An 18,914-nucleotide genomic window follows, 5' to 3' on the forward strand; every position below is an offset into this window, starting at 1 on the left:
AAATTCAATCTAAATGTATAAAAACAAATAATAATATATTATTATAATACTATTATATAACAACATTATTATTAATAATCGGATGTAATTATTATTATTTTTTATAAGTATTGTTTGTAAACAAATTTAACAGTTATTCTTTTTTATTAAAAGTATGATAAATATCTACTGGGGATTTGTAAGTCTATATTGCTATTTTCCTTAGTGGCAAAAATTTTGTTTTATTTTGTATGGGATGTATTCCATACAATATATTGTATAGTAGAAAGGGGTTTATTTGTGACAAAGAGAATAACTTAGGAACAGGCGGTAGAAGAGAAACTAACTTCAGTATACAGTACATTCTTTGGAACATATGTAATACAAAATGAAACTTTTTGTTTCACTACAAATTTTTTTTTTTTAAAGTTATGCCCTTACTAGAGCAAGAAAGTGACAAGATTTATTGCAAACACCACAGTGAGATAGCTCCAGGGTTATTGGCTGTATGCTATCTGTTATATCGTACTTTTTCTATTTGTGACTAAATAGACATATTGTCCATAAAAAGTTCCTTCAGGGGTAGTTTTAATAAGTATCTGGTAATTAAATTTAACTAAAATGATTATTTTATATAATGATGAGACTTAAGACAACAAAAATTATTATAATCTATGACTTGCCTGAAAATGCTTCGGTATTTTTTGGTGGACTTTTCGAAGATTTTTTAATTATCCCTTTTACTTGCCGAACCATCTGAAAAATATAAAACTAGAGTAACACAAAAAGAAACAGACTTTCAACATTAAAGCTTTTTTACAATGTAATCTAATTAAATAAAACTTTAACTGTTATAACATAACTTATAACTGTAGCAATTCCTTATAATGCAAAGTGAGTAAAATTGCACTATTGCCCAATTTAACATAATTAAAAGATATAAAGGGAAAAAAAAAATGAAATTTTTACCATATTTATTTATTTTTAAATTGAAGTTAGTTAAACCGTCAACCAGAAGGCTCATTTGGAAAATTAATGTGGGAAATATTGTCACATTGAATAATATAAAAATATCTGTTCTGGAACGAGCAAAGGATTAATTTCAACTCAAAGTAGGGGGGTGGGAGAAGTGAAAGTTGTGTGATGTGCGCACTGTACCAGATTTTTTTAAGTAGATTTGAAAATTAAGTTTTATATGAATTTTTTCGCAATAAGGAACACTCCTTTGATGGGGATAATAAAAATATTTTTCAATATTATTTATAAATGATTGATCATCTACGTAATCTTTTAATACAATATATGGCTGTATAATATCATAAAGAAATTAATTTTGTCATATGTGGTTGATTTAAGTAAATATAATTATATATTTTTTAATTTAGAAATAAAATAAAATCTTTACCAAGAGTTCTAAAACAGTGAGACAGTATGAATCAGTTAGTTAGAGAACTTGACTCTTTTTCCAAACTTGTTCCACCAAAAAAAGTAATTCTGAAAAAAGTTCCTTCGAGCCACCAATTCAATTCTAGATTTATGAGGGAATTAAAAACATTGTTCCCTTGAGAGAATATTTAAAGCCAAATAAGTAAAATTTATATATCAACTAATAAGTCATAGTGGTATTAGTTTTTGTTTCATAATTTTTACTCTAAATGCTGGTATTTCATCTATTACAAACACTTTTGCAAAAAGAACAAATATAGGTGGCTACCTACAAGAAATGGAATTAAAACTTTGTAAACATTTCTTAAATTTAAAAGGTACTACGGAACAACTACCTCAACTTCTCTAAAAAAAAACAATCATTAATTTATCAATATATATTAATGCAATCTCTTTTTAAATTATAAAAATATTATTCATAAAATGAGTTAAAAATTACTTTTGGACGCCCATCAGCAAAATGTCTAGCTCTTTTTCCTCCAATAACTTTTGCAGATCCCAATATTGGCACTAAGTCCGCTAAGGCTCTTAAGGTTGCAGCAACAAGATCGTTGTTAGTATCTTTTACACCAACTAACAGCTAATATGAAAAAAAAATTAATAAATAAAATTTGACAAAAAAATTTATTTGCTAAGATACACAAGTTTGGAGCAAACTCCATGTGATAATGAAATTATCATAATAATCTGTTTAAATGTTTTTATTTACTATTGATACTAATGAAAGCTTTTATTTACTTTCATAGCTGTAAAATAAGATTTTAGTACACTTCCAATGATTCAATCAAGCTGATATTAGGAAAAAGTCTATAAACACAATGATGATGCAATATCATGGTGCCGTTGAGTTAGTTTGATGATGAATCAGCTCTTTAGAACAACATAATTTATTTAGACGAAAATTGGTGCAAGCATATTTTAGAGAAGGTAGAGTCACTACCTCTTAAAAACAATATGGCTAATTCTAAACAAAAAAATAGCCTTCATGACCTAAAGAACTTCAAAATATTACTCCACCTCCCCAAGTTTTTAAATGGTTGAATTAATTAAATTATACTGATTTAGACCAAAGGTTATTTTTCAATATTAATCTTCTGCGATAAAGCTGATTTCATAATTTAAATTATAAACAGTGCCGAGAATAAAAAGCGAAAAAGAACTTTCACAATAATGATTATTCACCAGCAAAGATTTTATGATTGGTATAGGATATATTTTGAAGAAATATATTGTGAAATAACAATTAAAAGTAACAGAAAAAATAAGAATCAAGTGGATTCAATTCAATTTAAATGACTTTGTATTAATGCTCACTTTCAAGCATCTATGCCTAAGAGATTGATGAAAGAAAAAAACTTTAAACTTCTCCACCACCATACAGCATAAAAATAAAAGGATTGGCTTATAATCATAATAATAATGAATTAATACTAAGCATTATAAATATTCACTGTTGATAAAAACTTAATAAGATGTATTGGAAAATTATATCAATATATCTTACTTCTGGCAATATATTAGAATGAAGTTCCACCGTATTGAACATTGAACAATACGCACTAAAGTACATCAACAGTGTAAGCCTCACTTGTATATCACGAACATAAAACATTGACAACAATTTTGGGGCAATATATTTTTGAAATGTTTTCTCAGAAAACAAGCAGTCTTTCTTATCACCTAGCAAAAAGAAAAATAAGATGAGAAATAAATAAATTATTCTAATCTATGACCTTTAATTAATTATTATTTTGTTTTTAAGTTCAATTTCAAGTCAGTTATTGATAAATTAACTTTTGAAAAACCATAACTGATTAAATTTTATACAATTAAAACAAGGTTGAGCAACGAGTTAACTTGAAGGCAATTGTCATATTGAAAGGTAATATTTGATATAATTGATTTAAGATGCCATCAACAACTCAAAATATTAATCACAAGTATGAATAACCACTTTCCAAAATAAAAGTTCGTTACATGCATTATTATGTCACATGTCGGATTTAGTGTCTCATGTATTCCTTATATCCTTAGCATCCTATTTAATTTGGTTAATAATACAGTATTTAAAAAAAAAAATTACATCTCAACAAAAATTTTTATTTCTGATTTCTTCTTATTTAATTTATAATAATCTATGGGAGGAGCCTTTTTGAAACATATGTAACGAGAAAAATACTTTTATACAGGGTAAAGTGAAGGTAGTCAACGGAATTTAGTAAAATTAATTCTGAACCATTTTCAAACCCAACTTTCCTCCAAATTTGGGGAAAATCAGACGAGTAATTTTCAAAATATAAATGTGCCAAGGAAAACACTTTTATAAATGCATGAGTAAAAGTAGTATACACAATATGATAGAATCGATAAGGGATCAACTATATACCAACCTGCACAATCCCTAAAAATTTCATTAACTTAATTTTTTATTTAATTTAATTCACGGCCCGATTGATTGAGTAAGAACACTTATTTGGTCCTTGATGTCTAATATCTAAAAGAAAATTTTTGATTCTGATCGAAACTTTCAATCTCAAATAAAAATTTTTTTTCTTTTACTGCATGAATACGAAGCTCCCCTACCTTCAAAAGTGAAGAAACAAAGAAACTGTTTAATTACAACAAGAAGTAAGTTTATTTGGCCAAGAGGCTCAAACAGAAGTTTGTTCCAGTGGTCTAACATCTCTTTTGAATGATCATACTTTGTGCTTAATGAATTTTTTATTGTATTCAGATTTTGCTCGATGCCCAACTAATTAATGTTGTGAATCGCTGCCAAGTCATCTACCATGTCAAATGAATCGTGAATTATTTTAAAATAAAGGTTTATTCCCAGAACATAACAAATTGTAAGGGAAAATTAATACAAAATAAGATGATAATGAAAAAAAAATCTTTGAAACTTTATATGTTCTATTAAAGAATTAATAATTTACGTTATATAGTAAATTATCATTAATAAAATTTATAAGTTGAAAGTTTACATACCTACTCTAGGAACAAGGACATGAGGTAATAAACACTGCTGAGCAGTACTATCTAGTAAAACTATTCTAGATAATAACAAAGAACCCAATTGATTGGCAACAATATTCTCATTAAACCCGTTTAATTTTGGGCATAACTCCCTAGAAAAAAAAATCAAATAAATGAACATAAACAACAGAATGATATAAAGAATTGTAGAAACAATTAGACAACTATAATATAATAATTAATAATAAGTGTATGAACACATGCTAATGGTATTAGTTGGTATTACTGAAGCCAAAAAAAGGGTAAACATCCAGGTTTTCTATTAAGTAATAATTCATCACACCAGATTTTTACAACAACGGCGGAAGTCACAGAAAACAAAGAAGGAATAAAATAAAACTACAAAAATGTTTTTACAAGCATTGGGAGAGAGTGCCCAATTTTTTCCACTCACAATAAGCACAAATAGGAGTTTATTCTTGGAAACTTACTCCATGGCCACACAGTAGAAAATTCTTATACATGAACTTGTAGTAATACCTTAGTTCACAAATATTTTGTTCACTATCTTTCCAATTTTCAAGAAAATTTTTTTTAACATAACAAAGCACATTCATCAGGTTCTTTAAATATTAAATTATTTTTTAGTTTTGTAGGAATAAAAAATTAATTTATTACTTTTTACTAAAGTAATGTATATTTTTATGCTTCTGGTGGGAAGAACTTTAGATGAAACATTTGTTAGATTTTTTTTTTCAATAGAATAACGTTCATTGTGTCTTCAGAGCTCTTGTCGTCAGTTTTAGTAGTCACAGACTTTGGTAGATCACACACTACTAAAGCTGGCAGGAAGAAATCTCTAAAGCCAAAATAACTTCTATAAAAAAAAAAATTATATATATACATACATTAAAATATTATAAAACTGAAAAATATTATATCCAATGTTTATCCCATCAGATGTTCAATTATGAATCACATTAAATATTTATTAAATTAAAACTGAAAATACCTGAAGAAAATTTGTTTTTCAGCTTCAGATTTCAAAGGCAGTTCAGTTAGAAAACCGTGGATTGATATAAAGTCGTGATTAAAAAAACCATGATTGAGAAACGAATCCAAAGTAAGATGTCCATATGAATCTGGTGAATTGATATATTGTTTACAAATGTTGATAAACTCTTGCATGGCAGGTACCTCATCTAAAAGCACATTAGATTAACAGTTGTAGTTACTTTAAGAAAAATTAATAAATACAAAGATAAATAAATTATGGGATATTTCATTAACTGCTGGAAACTGACCATCGAAAAGAAACTAAAAACAAGCCAAAGAAGTTGGAAAAAAGAAGGTTATATATAAATAAATAATAAGATACAAGAAATAATGTGTTACAATAAACATCATGACAGCTAAGAAATTAATCTCCTCTAGTATTTAAATAGTAAAGACTAGACCCAACTAATTGAACATCTAACAGACAACAGGTTTGATGACAATCATCTTTTTTTTTTTAATATTAAAGAGATTAATAACATGTAAGTGTTTTAGAAAATTTCACAACCTTCAACATGCTTTCCAAATATTTCTGTAATGAGGACACAAAATGCGTAGATGTCAATAGCAGATGGAGGTTGGGGTACTCTATTTTCTTCACCTGGTAATATTCCTCTTTCATATCTCCCTTCTCTTGATTCTGACAGAAATCTTGCACTTAGATCACTGAAACTATAGTTGCAAGAATATAAGTCAGTAAAACAGAACACATAACAGTAAGTCATTTATTGGCCAGTTTAATTAATGAATAAATGAGGAAATAAAATAATTTATGAGTAACTATTAAAGTTAGTGTTGTATTACTACAGATAAGAATTATCTTGTATTTTTTGGAATAATTCATTACTCACATCCAAAAGGATTTATAAACCAGGAAGTAAAAAGTAAAATACCAGAAGAAGAGTTAATGAAATATTAAATGGTGTCAGATATTAAGACTTGAAATATACAAAGAATATTTGCAGAACAGATAAACATTTCTCAGTTCAATAGTGTAACATCTGAAAAAATGGTTATTTTAAGGTAAGCATGCAATCCCAGCAATAAGGGTCTACTTTTTTACTTGTATTTTATGACATGTTTTACTATAATTTTGTGTTATACTGTACAGATCTTATCCTTATTGTCAAGATTACAATTATATCTCAAAATAATAATTTTCTGAGATGTTACACTGCTGAACTGGGGCAGCGATTTCAAAAAGTATAAAAAGTCCAATAATTAATCATAAATTTATAAGATTAATTAATTCATAAATCTACCTATACTTCCTGGTTTTCTGTTCCGATCTTAGAACTATAAAAGTACCTCTAATAATAGTAATACAGCACAGTGAAAGACAACCTTCCGATTACTAAAGTGCAGTTTCTCATAGAACAATCCTCTATTACTACTACCCTTAAGGAGTTCTAAACTGTTACAAAAGGTTGAAAAAATAATATACATACACAAATACAGAAGGTACTCTTATTTTTTAATTTGAGCTAAATATTTAATAGATAAAATTTTGTTTGTTTTATTTTACTGAATTAATCAAGCATTTCAATTGTATATCTGTAGCTTAATGCAAGAACAACTGATGTAAATTTTTATCCAAAATGAAGTAGATAGTTTAACAATCTGTTTAAAGAAAACCATAACATGCAACAATGACTTATAATCATTGGTCATAACAGAATCAATTTAATATTTCAAGTTTTCAATTGATTTTTAAGATAAGCACCAATTGAATTCAAGAAATTTAGACATTGATTGTTCTTACATAAAGTCATATGCACAATAGAGTATCTATTCAAGGATAGCATTCCAATGATTGTTTTAGTGACAAAAATATTTCACAAGGTTTAAAAAAAAAAAAAAAATACAGCATAAAAGCAATTAGAGAGAAACAAGACCATCAAAAAGAACATGCCACCATCACTTTTGGAAATTGCAGAACAATGTAGAAAGTATCTAAACAACTGAATTCCAAGGATTTAAACTACAATTTATGCCTTTGATATAGAATAAAATGTGCTAACCTTAAACTTAATCCAAAATTATTTATTATGATATTTTTCAAATCAAAAAGGAACTATCAGACATAAGCATACTAAGGTCAATAATGTCTGAATGTTTTCCAAATTAATACTTACCGACACAAATATTCTGTCCCACCAAGTTTCCAATGCCCTTCAGGAGTAATAAAAACTGAAGCTTGACAAATATTGTTGTGAGAGGACAAAGCCTAAAATGTAATGCAAATCATGATATACAAACTAAAAAAAATATTCAATGGTCAAAATGATTAAGTCTTCATATTAAGATTTGACCTGGTAGGAACATAATTCAACTTTCACATTCAACCATATAGGACATAAAAATAAAAGCTTTGAAAATAAAGAAGACATTTTTAAACATAGCATCTCCTGATTTATGAATAAATCTACTGGTAATTTTTGATTATTCTGGAAATTGAAACAAGTGGTTTCCAATTTAAAATATAATAGGTACTAACATTGTCTTCCAATATTTCTTAGCAACCACCATCATTGCCAACATGTTTGAAGAAGACAAGGCACATGTTCAAACCAGGAAACAGGGCTCAACGATACTTAAGTCACTCATACAGGGCAGGGACGGCTTCAAAACCGTCATGGGTACTTAATCACATATGAATCATGGGAAAATATCATAAAGGTAAGTTTTTAGAGCTAAGGACTTGAGAGAAACTTACCTATATAGAAGAAATTTTGAACTTCCAATGCATACATTTTCAATGGTTATGCAAACAAAACAAAATTAAGAAAATATTTATGATGTATGATCAATCAAGTTTTCTATAACAACAGTTATAAAAATTCTTTACGATAAATAAATTAAACATTTAAATTTATAATCATAAATTAGAATTATAATAAATTAAAAATTTTTGAAATGTTAGTAAATGAAACATTACAGCAATTTAATTTCATAAATGACTAATAATAAAGATATAATAACTCTGCTCATTCTTCACACTTATAATTTAACAAATATAAGGAGGTCAGTTCCAAAAAGTACTTGATCCAAAATGGTTCTTTAGAGAAAATTTTTCCAGAAGTTTATTGTAGTATGAAAATAAATCTAATATAATTTCCTTCAGATTTCATGATGCATAACAGTTGGTGCACTGATAGCAGTTGGTGAGTCTTCTACACCAGTCATGATTCTAGTACGTTCCCCCTACAGAGACAAGTGAGGAGTATCAGATTAAATTGGAAAACAAACAAATATCTAACGTTTTAAGTTAACTGTGAGACAACTATCCACCGCACACCTAAACACACTAGGAATTAAAACAGTACAATTTTGCTTATTCGTTTCCATTTCTTTTTTATTCAATATTTATACAATTTTCAGAGTTAAGGGTTAAATGACTATTGTTAATGAGTAGCAAGTCATTTGTTATAGATAAAATATAAATGAAAATAAATTATGAGAAGTTCTAACTAAATGTTTGCTGCATAAAAAATAGGTAATAATTTCATCAATATTTAGACATCAACCAGATTTCACTAAGGTATAATAAAAATACAACCGTTAATGAAAGAAAACCAGACAGAGTGACTTCCTGCAATAGAACAAAAGATGAGGTCGGTGTCTTGGATCGAAAATGTGAAATGATAGTGTCTATGACCATGAGGTTGATGCTAAATGTGTAGAAGAGCAGGAGATAAAACAACTAGAAAAAGGTGCTCAAAATACAAAAATTAGGAATCTGATAAGGATTTAAATGAAGTTTGCATGAATTGTGGTAAAAATCAAAATTCTGCATGTTTAATCAATAATTTGATTTATTGTTAATTCGTCTCTATCACTGCATCATAGAGAACTAATTTTAAATACCAACAATGTAAGGAAATAATAAATGGGGATAAGACACCTTTTTCATGACCCCCTTCCAAGTCATTTCTAACAAGCAGAGGTCTCAAGCACACATTAACTTCCAACAATAATGAAGGTTTAAATAAAAAAGTTAAATAATAATGTAATTTACCTTTTCATGCAAAAACTGTATTGCTTTTAATATACAGTGGATACCAATACATATTTGTAAAGGGGTTTGCTGTGGTAAGGCCTGTTGCAATGTGTGAACTTCTTCTGTTGCCAAATGAAACTGATCATTGACTCGCCAAGAACCAATATATTTTAAAATGTTTGGATGCCGATGGATCATAAGATTCTATAAAAAAATATAATAAAATGAGGAAAAACATGAAAATTAATCATTTTGAAACTTTCTGATTCCTAGGAGAAACAAATCCTTGCCTTTGCAAACTTTTCCAACGCACTTTGCTTATTTTTGTGGCATAAAATTCCTTGAAATACAGTCACCCTTTTGACTAGGTCAGAACCATAAGTTGCAGAGTGAATTGTCCAAAAGTTATCACTGGTAAAGGCTTTCTCCTCAATAATTAAGCCAGAGGGCTGGCTTTTTTCATTTCCCATATTGATGATAAGGGGGTCCTTGGTCACGGAATATATTTGACAAGATTCATGTTGTAATCAAACCATCACTAAAAGCAATGTTTGCTAAGATTCCCACGATCGGAGGGACATTTAACTTTGTCCTTCAAAAACATATTTACGAATATAAAATAATAAAATTTTAGTGTTAATGCTAATCAATTTAAATTACATTTCCCTAATAATCTTTTATCAGCAAAGGTTATGAAAGTCCAATTTGGAATAACAACATGTTTACCTTCTTATCAGTTATGAATGTGAGCTTACAAAGAGGTAATACAAAAAATAAGCTAAAAAGAAGTTACATATAAGAAGATGGTCATATCTATTTATACATATATATATAAAACTATGTACATATATATAAAAAAGAAGTTACTATTAATGATTGTAGTTAATTAGTTAGGCCCTCACACAGTCAATATTACCAAGCTAGTATCTGATTTTATCAATATATTGACCTTCTGTATGCCTTTCTATCATAGTAAGTATTTCCTGGCATCCTTCCTTCACTGTGTTATCTAGTCCCACTGTCCAGCATATGTATATCTCTGATCTTAAATTCAAATCTTTTGTTCATACCCGCAAGACCCGTTCCTAGTATTACAGACAGATCCTTCCTTCTGAGATCCTCTTCTGTAGTATTCTATTCTTTTAGTAAATGAAAAATTTATTCACTTTGAAGGGAGAACAGAAGGTATAATGCACCGGCACTTCCCTTTTCCATGCAATTCCCCGACTTCTTGCAACAATTGTAAAATCGGTTTCAACAGTCTGATACTTTAAAATGCCTCTACAGTAATCAAAGGACATTTATTGTATCTTTCTGTTGTATACATTTTCTTCATTTGATAATTGATATCATTGATTGAAGTATGTATGCAAGTGTTGTCAATAATAACTAAATAATAGGAGGGTGATTACAAAACAAATATTCCATTCCTACTTTCAGCCGTTGCTCCAGCAGCATTCCCACTTTCAAATGTCCCTTATTATATCATTCTTATCCATCCAGTTTCCATAGAATTGAAATAGATTTTCTTTATTTGCAATCAAACTTAATAAAAGTTTATAAATTGTATCCACTTTGTATATTATGTAATATATGTAGTATAACTTTTTTTTAACTTACTAATGTCATAAGTTTTTTGTTTCTCTTAATAATAACCTTATTGTTAATAGTTTCCTTTTATAATACTTAATAATTATTTCCTTTTATTTATTACTTTAAGGCTATAAAGCCCATCTACTGTTGCTGTAGTATAATTCTAAAAGAGCGTATCATAGAATAAATAAAGAATTTATTATTATTATAAGCTTTTTTTAAAAATTTAACTTTTGAATATTTACGATCAGATTTTTTGTACTCATAACATTTTCCGGGTACAAGTCATACTAGAAATTAAAGACTGGGTTTGGAACTCATCAACTGAAGAGCTACCTCCAGATCAGTAGATTGAAAATTTGAGGTAGCTTCTTTCAAGAAGAATAAACGGTGAAGAGGGGTTTTCCACATACAAAGGATAGGTACAAGTGAGGTTGTCACCTTGTTTGGTATAAAGATTGGAAGAAAGACCAAGGTGACGCATTACTTGGACATATCATTTGCCCTAGTATTTTCACAGTTAAAGGATGGACAACTTAATGGACGCAACCCATTTAGAAGAACCGTTTGGAGTCATCTCACACTGATGGTGTCCTAGGATAAGATAGTAGGAAATAAATAAATAAAGGACGGGTATAGCCTTTTCATGAGTCTATGTAATGAGCATAAGATAATTTCACACTGTTCCCACAATTATATCCGTATTCATAATGTATTAAGTAAAATAAATAATGTATTTTACTGCAGCAGTGGTGCACGCACACCTCTGCATATTATTCAACTGAGATCACAACACGTATTGCCTACAAAGAATGAAAAGGGGGAGAGGATCTCATCTAAATTGGAAAAAATATATGCAGACAAATAAATAAAATATTTAGTGGCGTTTAAACATACAATACAGGAGTAACTGAAATCATTAGGTTATGTTTTAGCGAATTTTTGTAATGTGTAAATATTAGTAGGGTAATCCTGGGGATGAGTGTGGTGGTGTAGAGTCCCTTTTTTCAATTTTTAAAATAATTCATATTTCGCGAGATATTATGCCAGGTAGGATATTGTACATAATAACAATAAAAAAAATTAACAAAATGTTTGTACCACATGTTTTGACTACCCTAATAGCTTTGAGACAGCCTATAGTAGGACCAAATTAGAGGAAGAAGCCACTGTCTACGGAAACATCTTTGGAACACGTACATTTAAAAATAAAACCAAAACTTTTTTTTTTGTCAGTAGTGTTACTTTTTTGCACGCTGACTCTTAATGCGAAATGTCTAGAAGTATGTATAATTATTTCATAAGCCAGAGTAAGAGTAATGTGGTAGTTGGCGTACTTGGCCCACAACCTACTCAGCTTAGTTGTCTATCAACATGTTAATTTTGTTTGAGCTAAAAACTGCTTAAATAAAATTAATTTTTAATTAAAAATATAACAGAGATTGGAACTGAATTAACATGATAAATTATCTTTTAAAATGTATATATTTGTATTGTAAATATTAATTATTCTAAATCTTTGTCAGATACTGTTCTGAAAAAATATTTATGGTTTAGAACCCTGAAACTATTACATTTTAACCCAGGTTTTGCGCCACTAAGTAAAGACAAACAAACAATATTACATTTTAATATGAAAATTTTAATGTCATTGTAAGTTACTGCAGTAGTACCTACCTCTTTGATTTTCTTCTGTACCCAAAGCCATTACGATCCGCAACGTGTTCCTGCTGGGGCCGTGCTAAGTAAGTTTGGTGTTAAAGGGAAATATTTCTTTTAGCGATCGGGCTGTTGGCCGTTTAGAATGGTAAGTCAATGATGAACTTGTTCTCTGATATTCTAAGTTTTAGAGAGTACGCTATTAGTTTATTATTAACGTACGATGTTCTAGATAATTAGAGATATAACATCCATTTTGTTACTAATTCATGTGGGCTGTTTTATTTACAGGGGTTCGTTAAAGTCGTGAAAAACAAACAATACTATAAAAGGTTTCAAGTTAAATTTAAGAGGCGACAAGAAGGAAAAACTGACTACTATGCCAGGAAAAGGTTAATTGTACAAGATAAAAATAAGTATAACACTCCAAAATATCGTCTGATTGTTCGCCTCTCCAACAAAGATATTACTTGTCAGGTATGAGTTTTATTGTTACTCTACAAAAGATGTAGTTTTATTCTTAGTAGATCCTAATGATTATTTTGTACAGGTTGCTTATTCCCGCATTGAAGGTGACAAAATATTGTGTGCTGCATACAGCCATGAACTTCCTCATTTTGGAATTAAAGTAGGATTAACCAATTATGCTGCTGCTTACTGTACTGGTCTTCTTTTGGCTAGGAGGGTAAGTTGTAAAGAGATTTTGTTATTTACTATTAATAGTGCCATATAATCAAGTAGATTAGGGTCTTGCTGATTATCTGTTCCCTTACTGGTTCAAGATATTCATGTAAACTGTTAAAATCATGTAGGCCATTTTCTATTGCAGCTTGCTAATTTTTATCAATGTTGTTTCCTAAAGTATGTAACCTTACTTACCTAATTTGTGGAGCTACAATAAAATTTTATCTAAGTTGATATGCATATAAGCATCTAATCTGAGATAAATTTGAAACATAAGTGTCTGTAGCAGTGAATGTGTATAACAGTTTTACATGTTTTGCTTTTATGCATTTATGGTCCTGCTTAAAACACATTTGATCTCTCTAGGTTTAAGACTGTTTCATTCATGTCTATATGTTAAAATCTAAGTAGCTGAGGACTACTGATATTTTATTCTATTGCTTTAAGTTGCCTATGTATAGTTGTTTGTAAAGCAATATTTTCTGAGAAACCACCTTTTCAATTATCAATAAATTATATTTTATTAAGTTGATGTTTTGTTACTCCTCAAATTTAATTTTTATATTCTTCATTACTGAATTTTTATTCATTGTCTTAATATTATTCTTTCATTCCTGATAGTGATATATTTTAGTAATGATATATACATAGTATAAATGTCATCTACCTGACTCTTTCGTACCTCTTTTGGGTTGCGTTATCTCTTTATACTTAATCTATTCTTAGTGTTGTACGTATTTAGTCGCTGTGTAATATGGGCAACATTATTGAATTCAATGTGTTTTCAGGAGATTTTTTTTTGTTTATGGTAGAGTTTAGAATAAGTTGATAACATAAGATTACAGAAATGGCCCAGTAATAGATATAAAAAAAGTGGAATATTGTTGGATGTTTGGATTTAGTGATTTATTGGGAGATAAGAAGTATAATGGGTCTTCAGGTTATTTTTCACCAAGCACTCAGTGGTGGGATATTCAAAGCCAGGTGTCGAGCAATGAAATTGATTTGTCGATGAAATAAGAGTAATAGTTGGGTATATTTCAAAATTAATTCTAGTTACATTATTATTTGATTTGTGCTATGTTGTTTCTTATTCTATGTCCATAGTTTCTTAAGTGATATTATACTTCCTATCACTTTTTTAGTTATTGTTCTTATTGTATAACGAATGATTGCATAATTAATATGAGGTTAGGAGTTATGATAATAACAAGAAGATTTTACATTGTCATTTCATTTTTAAATGTATTAAGTCGATGTTTATTGATTATTTTTATTTAGTAAGTAGTTGCCAAAGCATAATTTTCAAGTTAAAAATAAAATTAAAAGAGTATTTAAAGATTTCATTTTGTTTTTACAGTTACTTCAGAAATTGAAGTTAGATGCTTTATATGAAGGTACCACTGATGTCACTGGTGATGAGTACAATGTAGAGAACTTGGACGAAGGTCCAGGAGCTTTCCGTTGCTACTTAGATGTTGGTTTAATGAAGACCAGTGCTGGAGCCCGTGTTTTTGGAGCATTGAAAGGTGCTGTTGATGGAGGTCTTAACATCCCTCACAGGTTTGTTATTTTCCCTTTTTATCGTTACTTACCTATACATAGAGTATATTGTAAGTGGAAGTATTGGTACAAAATTTCGAATTGAGTTGACTGAGTTGACTCGAATTGAGTGGCAGTAAAACATGTTTTTAGGGTGTCCCGTTAGTTGAAATTAAGTTTCACTAAATGATGTGTGTCTGTGTGAACAACAAAACAAAGTATGCAAAACCGTAAAATTACAAATTTTAGGTGGTTATATGGGATGTGGCAACAACTTTAATTAAAGTGATCGACTGGATGGAATTACCACTTTGTAGAATTCATTTTTTCTAAAATGGTTTTAATTTTGATTAAACTCTGTGCATCATTATATAATCAAGTGATATTTAGATCCGCTAGGTCCTATCCTCATTAAAATGGTTTGACAGGGTTTAAATATAGATTCTCTAAAAAATCTTCCTTCCTAATAATTATCTTAAATTTTTTTATATGACATATAAATAACCAGTTCTTATTGTTAGCAGCAATAAATAATAGACAGTACAAACTATACAAGAATTTAATGACTAACTAAAGGATATTAAAGAATAATTGAAACTCTGAGATCTCTCAGAAAATAGAATCAAAATTGTAAAATCCTGTTATCACCTGATCACTCCTGATTGCATTTGTGTATATATATTTAATGTTCGATACATATATATATATATATATATATATATATATGTTTTGTTTGAAATTTTTGCCTTACCTGGTCATTAGATTTTTTTATTAAATCGTAACAGTAACTGTTATTCTGTTGTAAAATGTTCCGATACTTAATAATTATTTAATCCTCTTTTCATTATGTTTACAGCATGAAGAGATTTCCTGGTTATGATTTTGAAAGCAAGGAGTTCAATGCTGAAGTTCACCGAAAACATATTTTTGGAATTCATGTTGCTGACTATATGAGGCAGTTGGCCGAATCTGATGAAGATGCTTACAAGAAGCAGTTTAGCATCTACATCAAAAATGGCATTGTTCCTGATGCTGTAAGTAACCTTTGTTATTAATTTGTATTTTTAATGAAGTTCTCTCTATTTATACAGAGTGTTAAAGGAGTCAATATCAGTAATTAAGAGAGGAATATTTTATCAAAAATCAATCTGTAGTTGAAATAAAATTTATTTTTCAAGCTTATAGGTTCTATATATTTTACAAAAACCAACGCAGGTGTTTCAGGTAATATTTCTAAGTTTTGCCCAGTATTAATTAGTATTTTTAAAACAAGTATATCATTAGAATGATGTTTAATCATGGAGTTTTGTACTGGAAAGTTTCATTAGGTTAGTTAAGATCCACAGCACATTACAACTTGGTTATTGTTGTAGTTTATTTATATATGTATTGTTTTTAAAAATAGATAGTCAATAATAAGGAAAAAATTCTATTATATAACTAAGTGGGATCATTAATCTAGTTTTCTTGAAAGAATGCGATGGTGCAAAATTGAGGTAAAAATGAGACAGTCTTATTCTTCTACTGAAAGTAATATTTTTGTGTTTCTAAATTGCTTATTGGTACAAATATTGTTAAAGCTAAATGTATATAAAATTGGAAAGGAATATTTATGATTAATGCTCTAATAATTAATAGTGTTACGACATGTATTTTAGCAATTGAATGCCTTTGAATTCAAGGGAGCGATGTTTATTATCATGCAGTGCACGGCAACAGCGATGTTTTTATGTGTACATTATGCCGCCTATTCTGTGTCAGATTGAACCACTGCAGTATAAACTGGTGAGAACTGAGTAAACAATAATTGAGTAGGGTAAATTTGAGATAATTTCTGAGGAAAATCTAGAATGGCTACTGAGATAAATTGTATTTATGAAGCCCACTGTGATTTTAAAATTCTAAATAGGTATGTATGAGTGGGAGATATAATAAAACTATCTGCTTCAACATTCTACAGAGGAACTACAAAGATTTCCCTACAAATTTTGATAAATTTATTGTAAACCAATGTCTAGTATTTTCTAACAAAGTTAATCTTAATTTATGTTAATTTTTCATTGTTTAAAAGATTTTATTTTATACTTATTTATTAGTTAATGGTTTTTTCAATTATTAAAATAATTGTATAAATGGTTTCTAATTTTGACTCAACTGTCTTATTACTGTTCGTACTTAAAAGAATTTATCTAAGTACCTAACCTAAAACCATAACATTTCATTTTTATGCCACAAATGTGCATACAATCTCTAATATTAAAAGTTTTCTAAAATGTTTAATTTTTATCACCAGTTGACCACTCTATATAATAGTTTTTGTTGTTATATGTTTGTTAATTTGATTTGTTTAGATCGAAGACATCTACAAGAAGGCGCATGCAGCAATCAGGGAGAATCCTGCCCCTAGACCGAAGGTAAGGAGTAAGGAAGCCATCAAGAAGAGATGGAACCGTGCTAAGCTTACCCTTGCGGAGAGGAAGAATTGTATTGCCCAAAAGAAAGCAGCATTTTTAAAGAAAATGAAGGCCGGAGAAGTTGATGCCTAATTTGTTAAATTTGTTGCTTTTACTTTTGATAATATAAAATTCCTCTTTTAAATGTTTTTTTATTTCATCTTATCCTTCAAAATTTATACCATTACTCCTTTGCAATCCTATCTCTTCGCAATGTCTAATATCTCAATTAGCTTCTGCATAAATTAAAAAGTTGCGGTATCACTGGGATTTGAAACCATAAAATCACATGACTGTAGGTGGAGGAAATAGATATATGTTGTCTTGTGGAAGAAACACATCATGAATACAAATCTAAAAGCTTTCTGGAATATAAAATCAGTAGATTATAGATAAGATGGAAAGTGGTCGTGGAAAGACCATACTTAGTGTTCATTAGAACAAAACATTTCTTAAATTGTGTCCTTTTTCATTCAGGATCTTTGATACATATTATTTAAGAACAAAAATTGCTGACGGTTGTCATCTCCCAGTCACAATATTGAGGAACTATTTGACATCTAAATTTGTTAAGTGTAAAGGGAACTGCTCTTAATAGAAATGAAATTAGGATTTTATTGCAACTCATCAGAAACTACTGTACTCCAATGTATGGAAAATGGAAGGCTTATAAGAAAATAAAATAAAATGGAGAATTCTTCAAGAAATTGTCTATTTTAAATACGGCTAAAAATTCTGAAACAAATGATCCTTGGATTATAATTAAAGTCTAGGCTCAACCTAACTATGAAAAGAATATTCAATTTAAGGCATATTATAGCATCATACAAAGGAAAGATATGTGATATAAGATGGTGAAAGGTCAAAGAGAAATGCAAAAGGGTTGATTTTTTTCCTTGAAATAATATAATATAGGCATATGATATTATAACCCTTAAAAAATATAACAAAAGTTAAATTTTTGAAAAATAAGTATACAATAGAATATATTGATTAATATTCTCCCTATACGTGAGCCAGAGACAAAACCTGTGTTGTCCAGTGCCTAGGGCAATAATCAATTATATCAGAGAATACTGTTTGATGATCCTGATACTTAGATAATTTTCCTGTAGCCGACATTAAAAAATATTGAAGTATGATATTTTTCATAAAGCAGTGATGTCCTATATAATGCTCAAAAACTTATCTCAGCCTCATTTGGGTTTCTTACCAGCTAAAGTGGAAAAATATGAGGTTTTTCTATATTCAAGGTTATCCTGTGCTTAGTATGTCCTGTATAATGTTCACTTGAGACATGGGAAATTCCTAATAGCTGCCTGCCTCTACTCCAAGACCTGGATATTGCTAATTTATGCTTCACTTGCATTAGATACCTACAACTATTTCAAGACAGTTGTCTCTCACATGTCTAGTTACATTCCATTTTATCTTAAGAGCATGTGATTTTACTTTTCATTTTAGGTTTGTCAGTACACAGATTATTTTTATGAATATTATTGAAAGGCCAACAATAAAACAAACAA

General features: G+C 29.0%; 2 protein-coding genes across 2 annotated transcripts in view; one reads left to right on the plus strand and one right to left on the minus strand.

Moving 5' to 3' along the window:
• Positions 1-10,079, minus strand: part of LOC106688759 (protein-associating with the carboxyl-terminal domain of ezrin) — a 12,421-nt gene extending 2,342 nt beyond the window's left edge. Inside the window, exons 1-9 of the mRNA XM_014433375.2 lie at positions 9,748-10,079; positions 9,476-9,661; positions 7,593-7,684; positions 5,966-6,129; positions 5,414-5,603; positions 4,414-4,553; positions 2,930-3,105; positions 1,865-2,005; positions 663-735 (exon numbers count right to left, since the gene is read on the minus strand). Coding sequence (XP_014288861.1) covers positions 663-735; positions 1,865-2,005; positions 2,930-3,105; positions 4,414-4,553; positions 5,414-5,603; positions 5,966-6,129; positions 7,593-7,684; positions 9,476-9,661; positions 9,748-9,927 — 1,342 coding nt within the window. The 5' untranslated portion in view covers positions 9,928-10,079. The remainder of the gene's footprint in view (positions 1-662; positions 736-1,864; positions 2,006-2,929; positions 3,106-4,413; positions 4,554-5,413; positions 5,604-5,965; positions 6,130-7,592; positions 7,685-9,475; positions 9,662-9,747) is intronic.
• A 2,640-nt stretch (positions 10,080-12,719) lies between these two features.
• RpL5 (ribosomal protein L5) lies at positions 12,720-17,533 on the plus strand. The gene is made up of 6 exons (XM_014433387.2): positions 12,720-12,857; positions 13,001-13,186; positions 13,260-13,394; positions 14,754-14,956; positions 15,792-15,969; positions 17,287-17,533. Exons 1-6 carry the CDS (start codon positions 12,855-12,857, stop codon positions 17,479-17,481), a joined length of 900 nt encoding a protein of 299 aa, XP_014288873.1. The 5' UTR covers positions 12,720-12,854; the 3' UTR covers positions 17,482-17,533.
• Positions 17,534-18,914: the final 1,381 nt, after the last annotated feature.

The sequence above is a fragment of the Halyomorpha halys genome, unplaced genomic scaffold (genome assembly GCF_000696795.3).
Source record: "Halyomorpha halys isolate HHAL.00 unplaced genomic scaffold, Hhal_1.1 Scaffold1196.1, whole genome shotgun sequence".
In the NCBI taxonomy this organism is placed as follows: domain Eukaryota; kingdom Metazoa; phylum Arthropoda; class Insecta; order Hemiptera; family Pentatomidae; genus Halyomorpha; species Halyomorpha halys.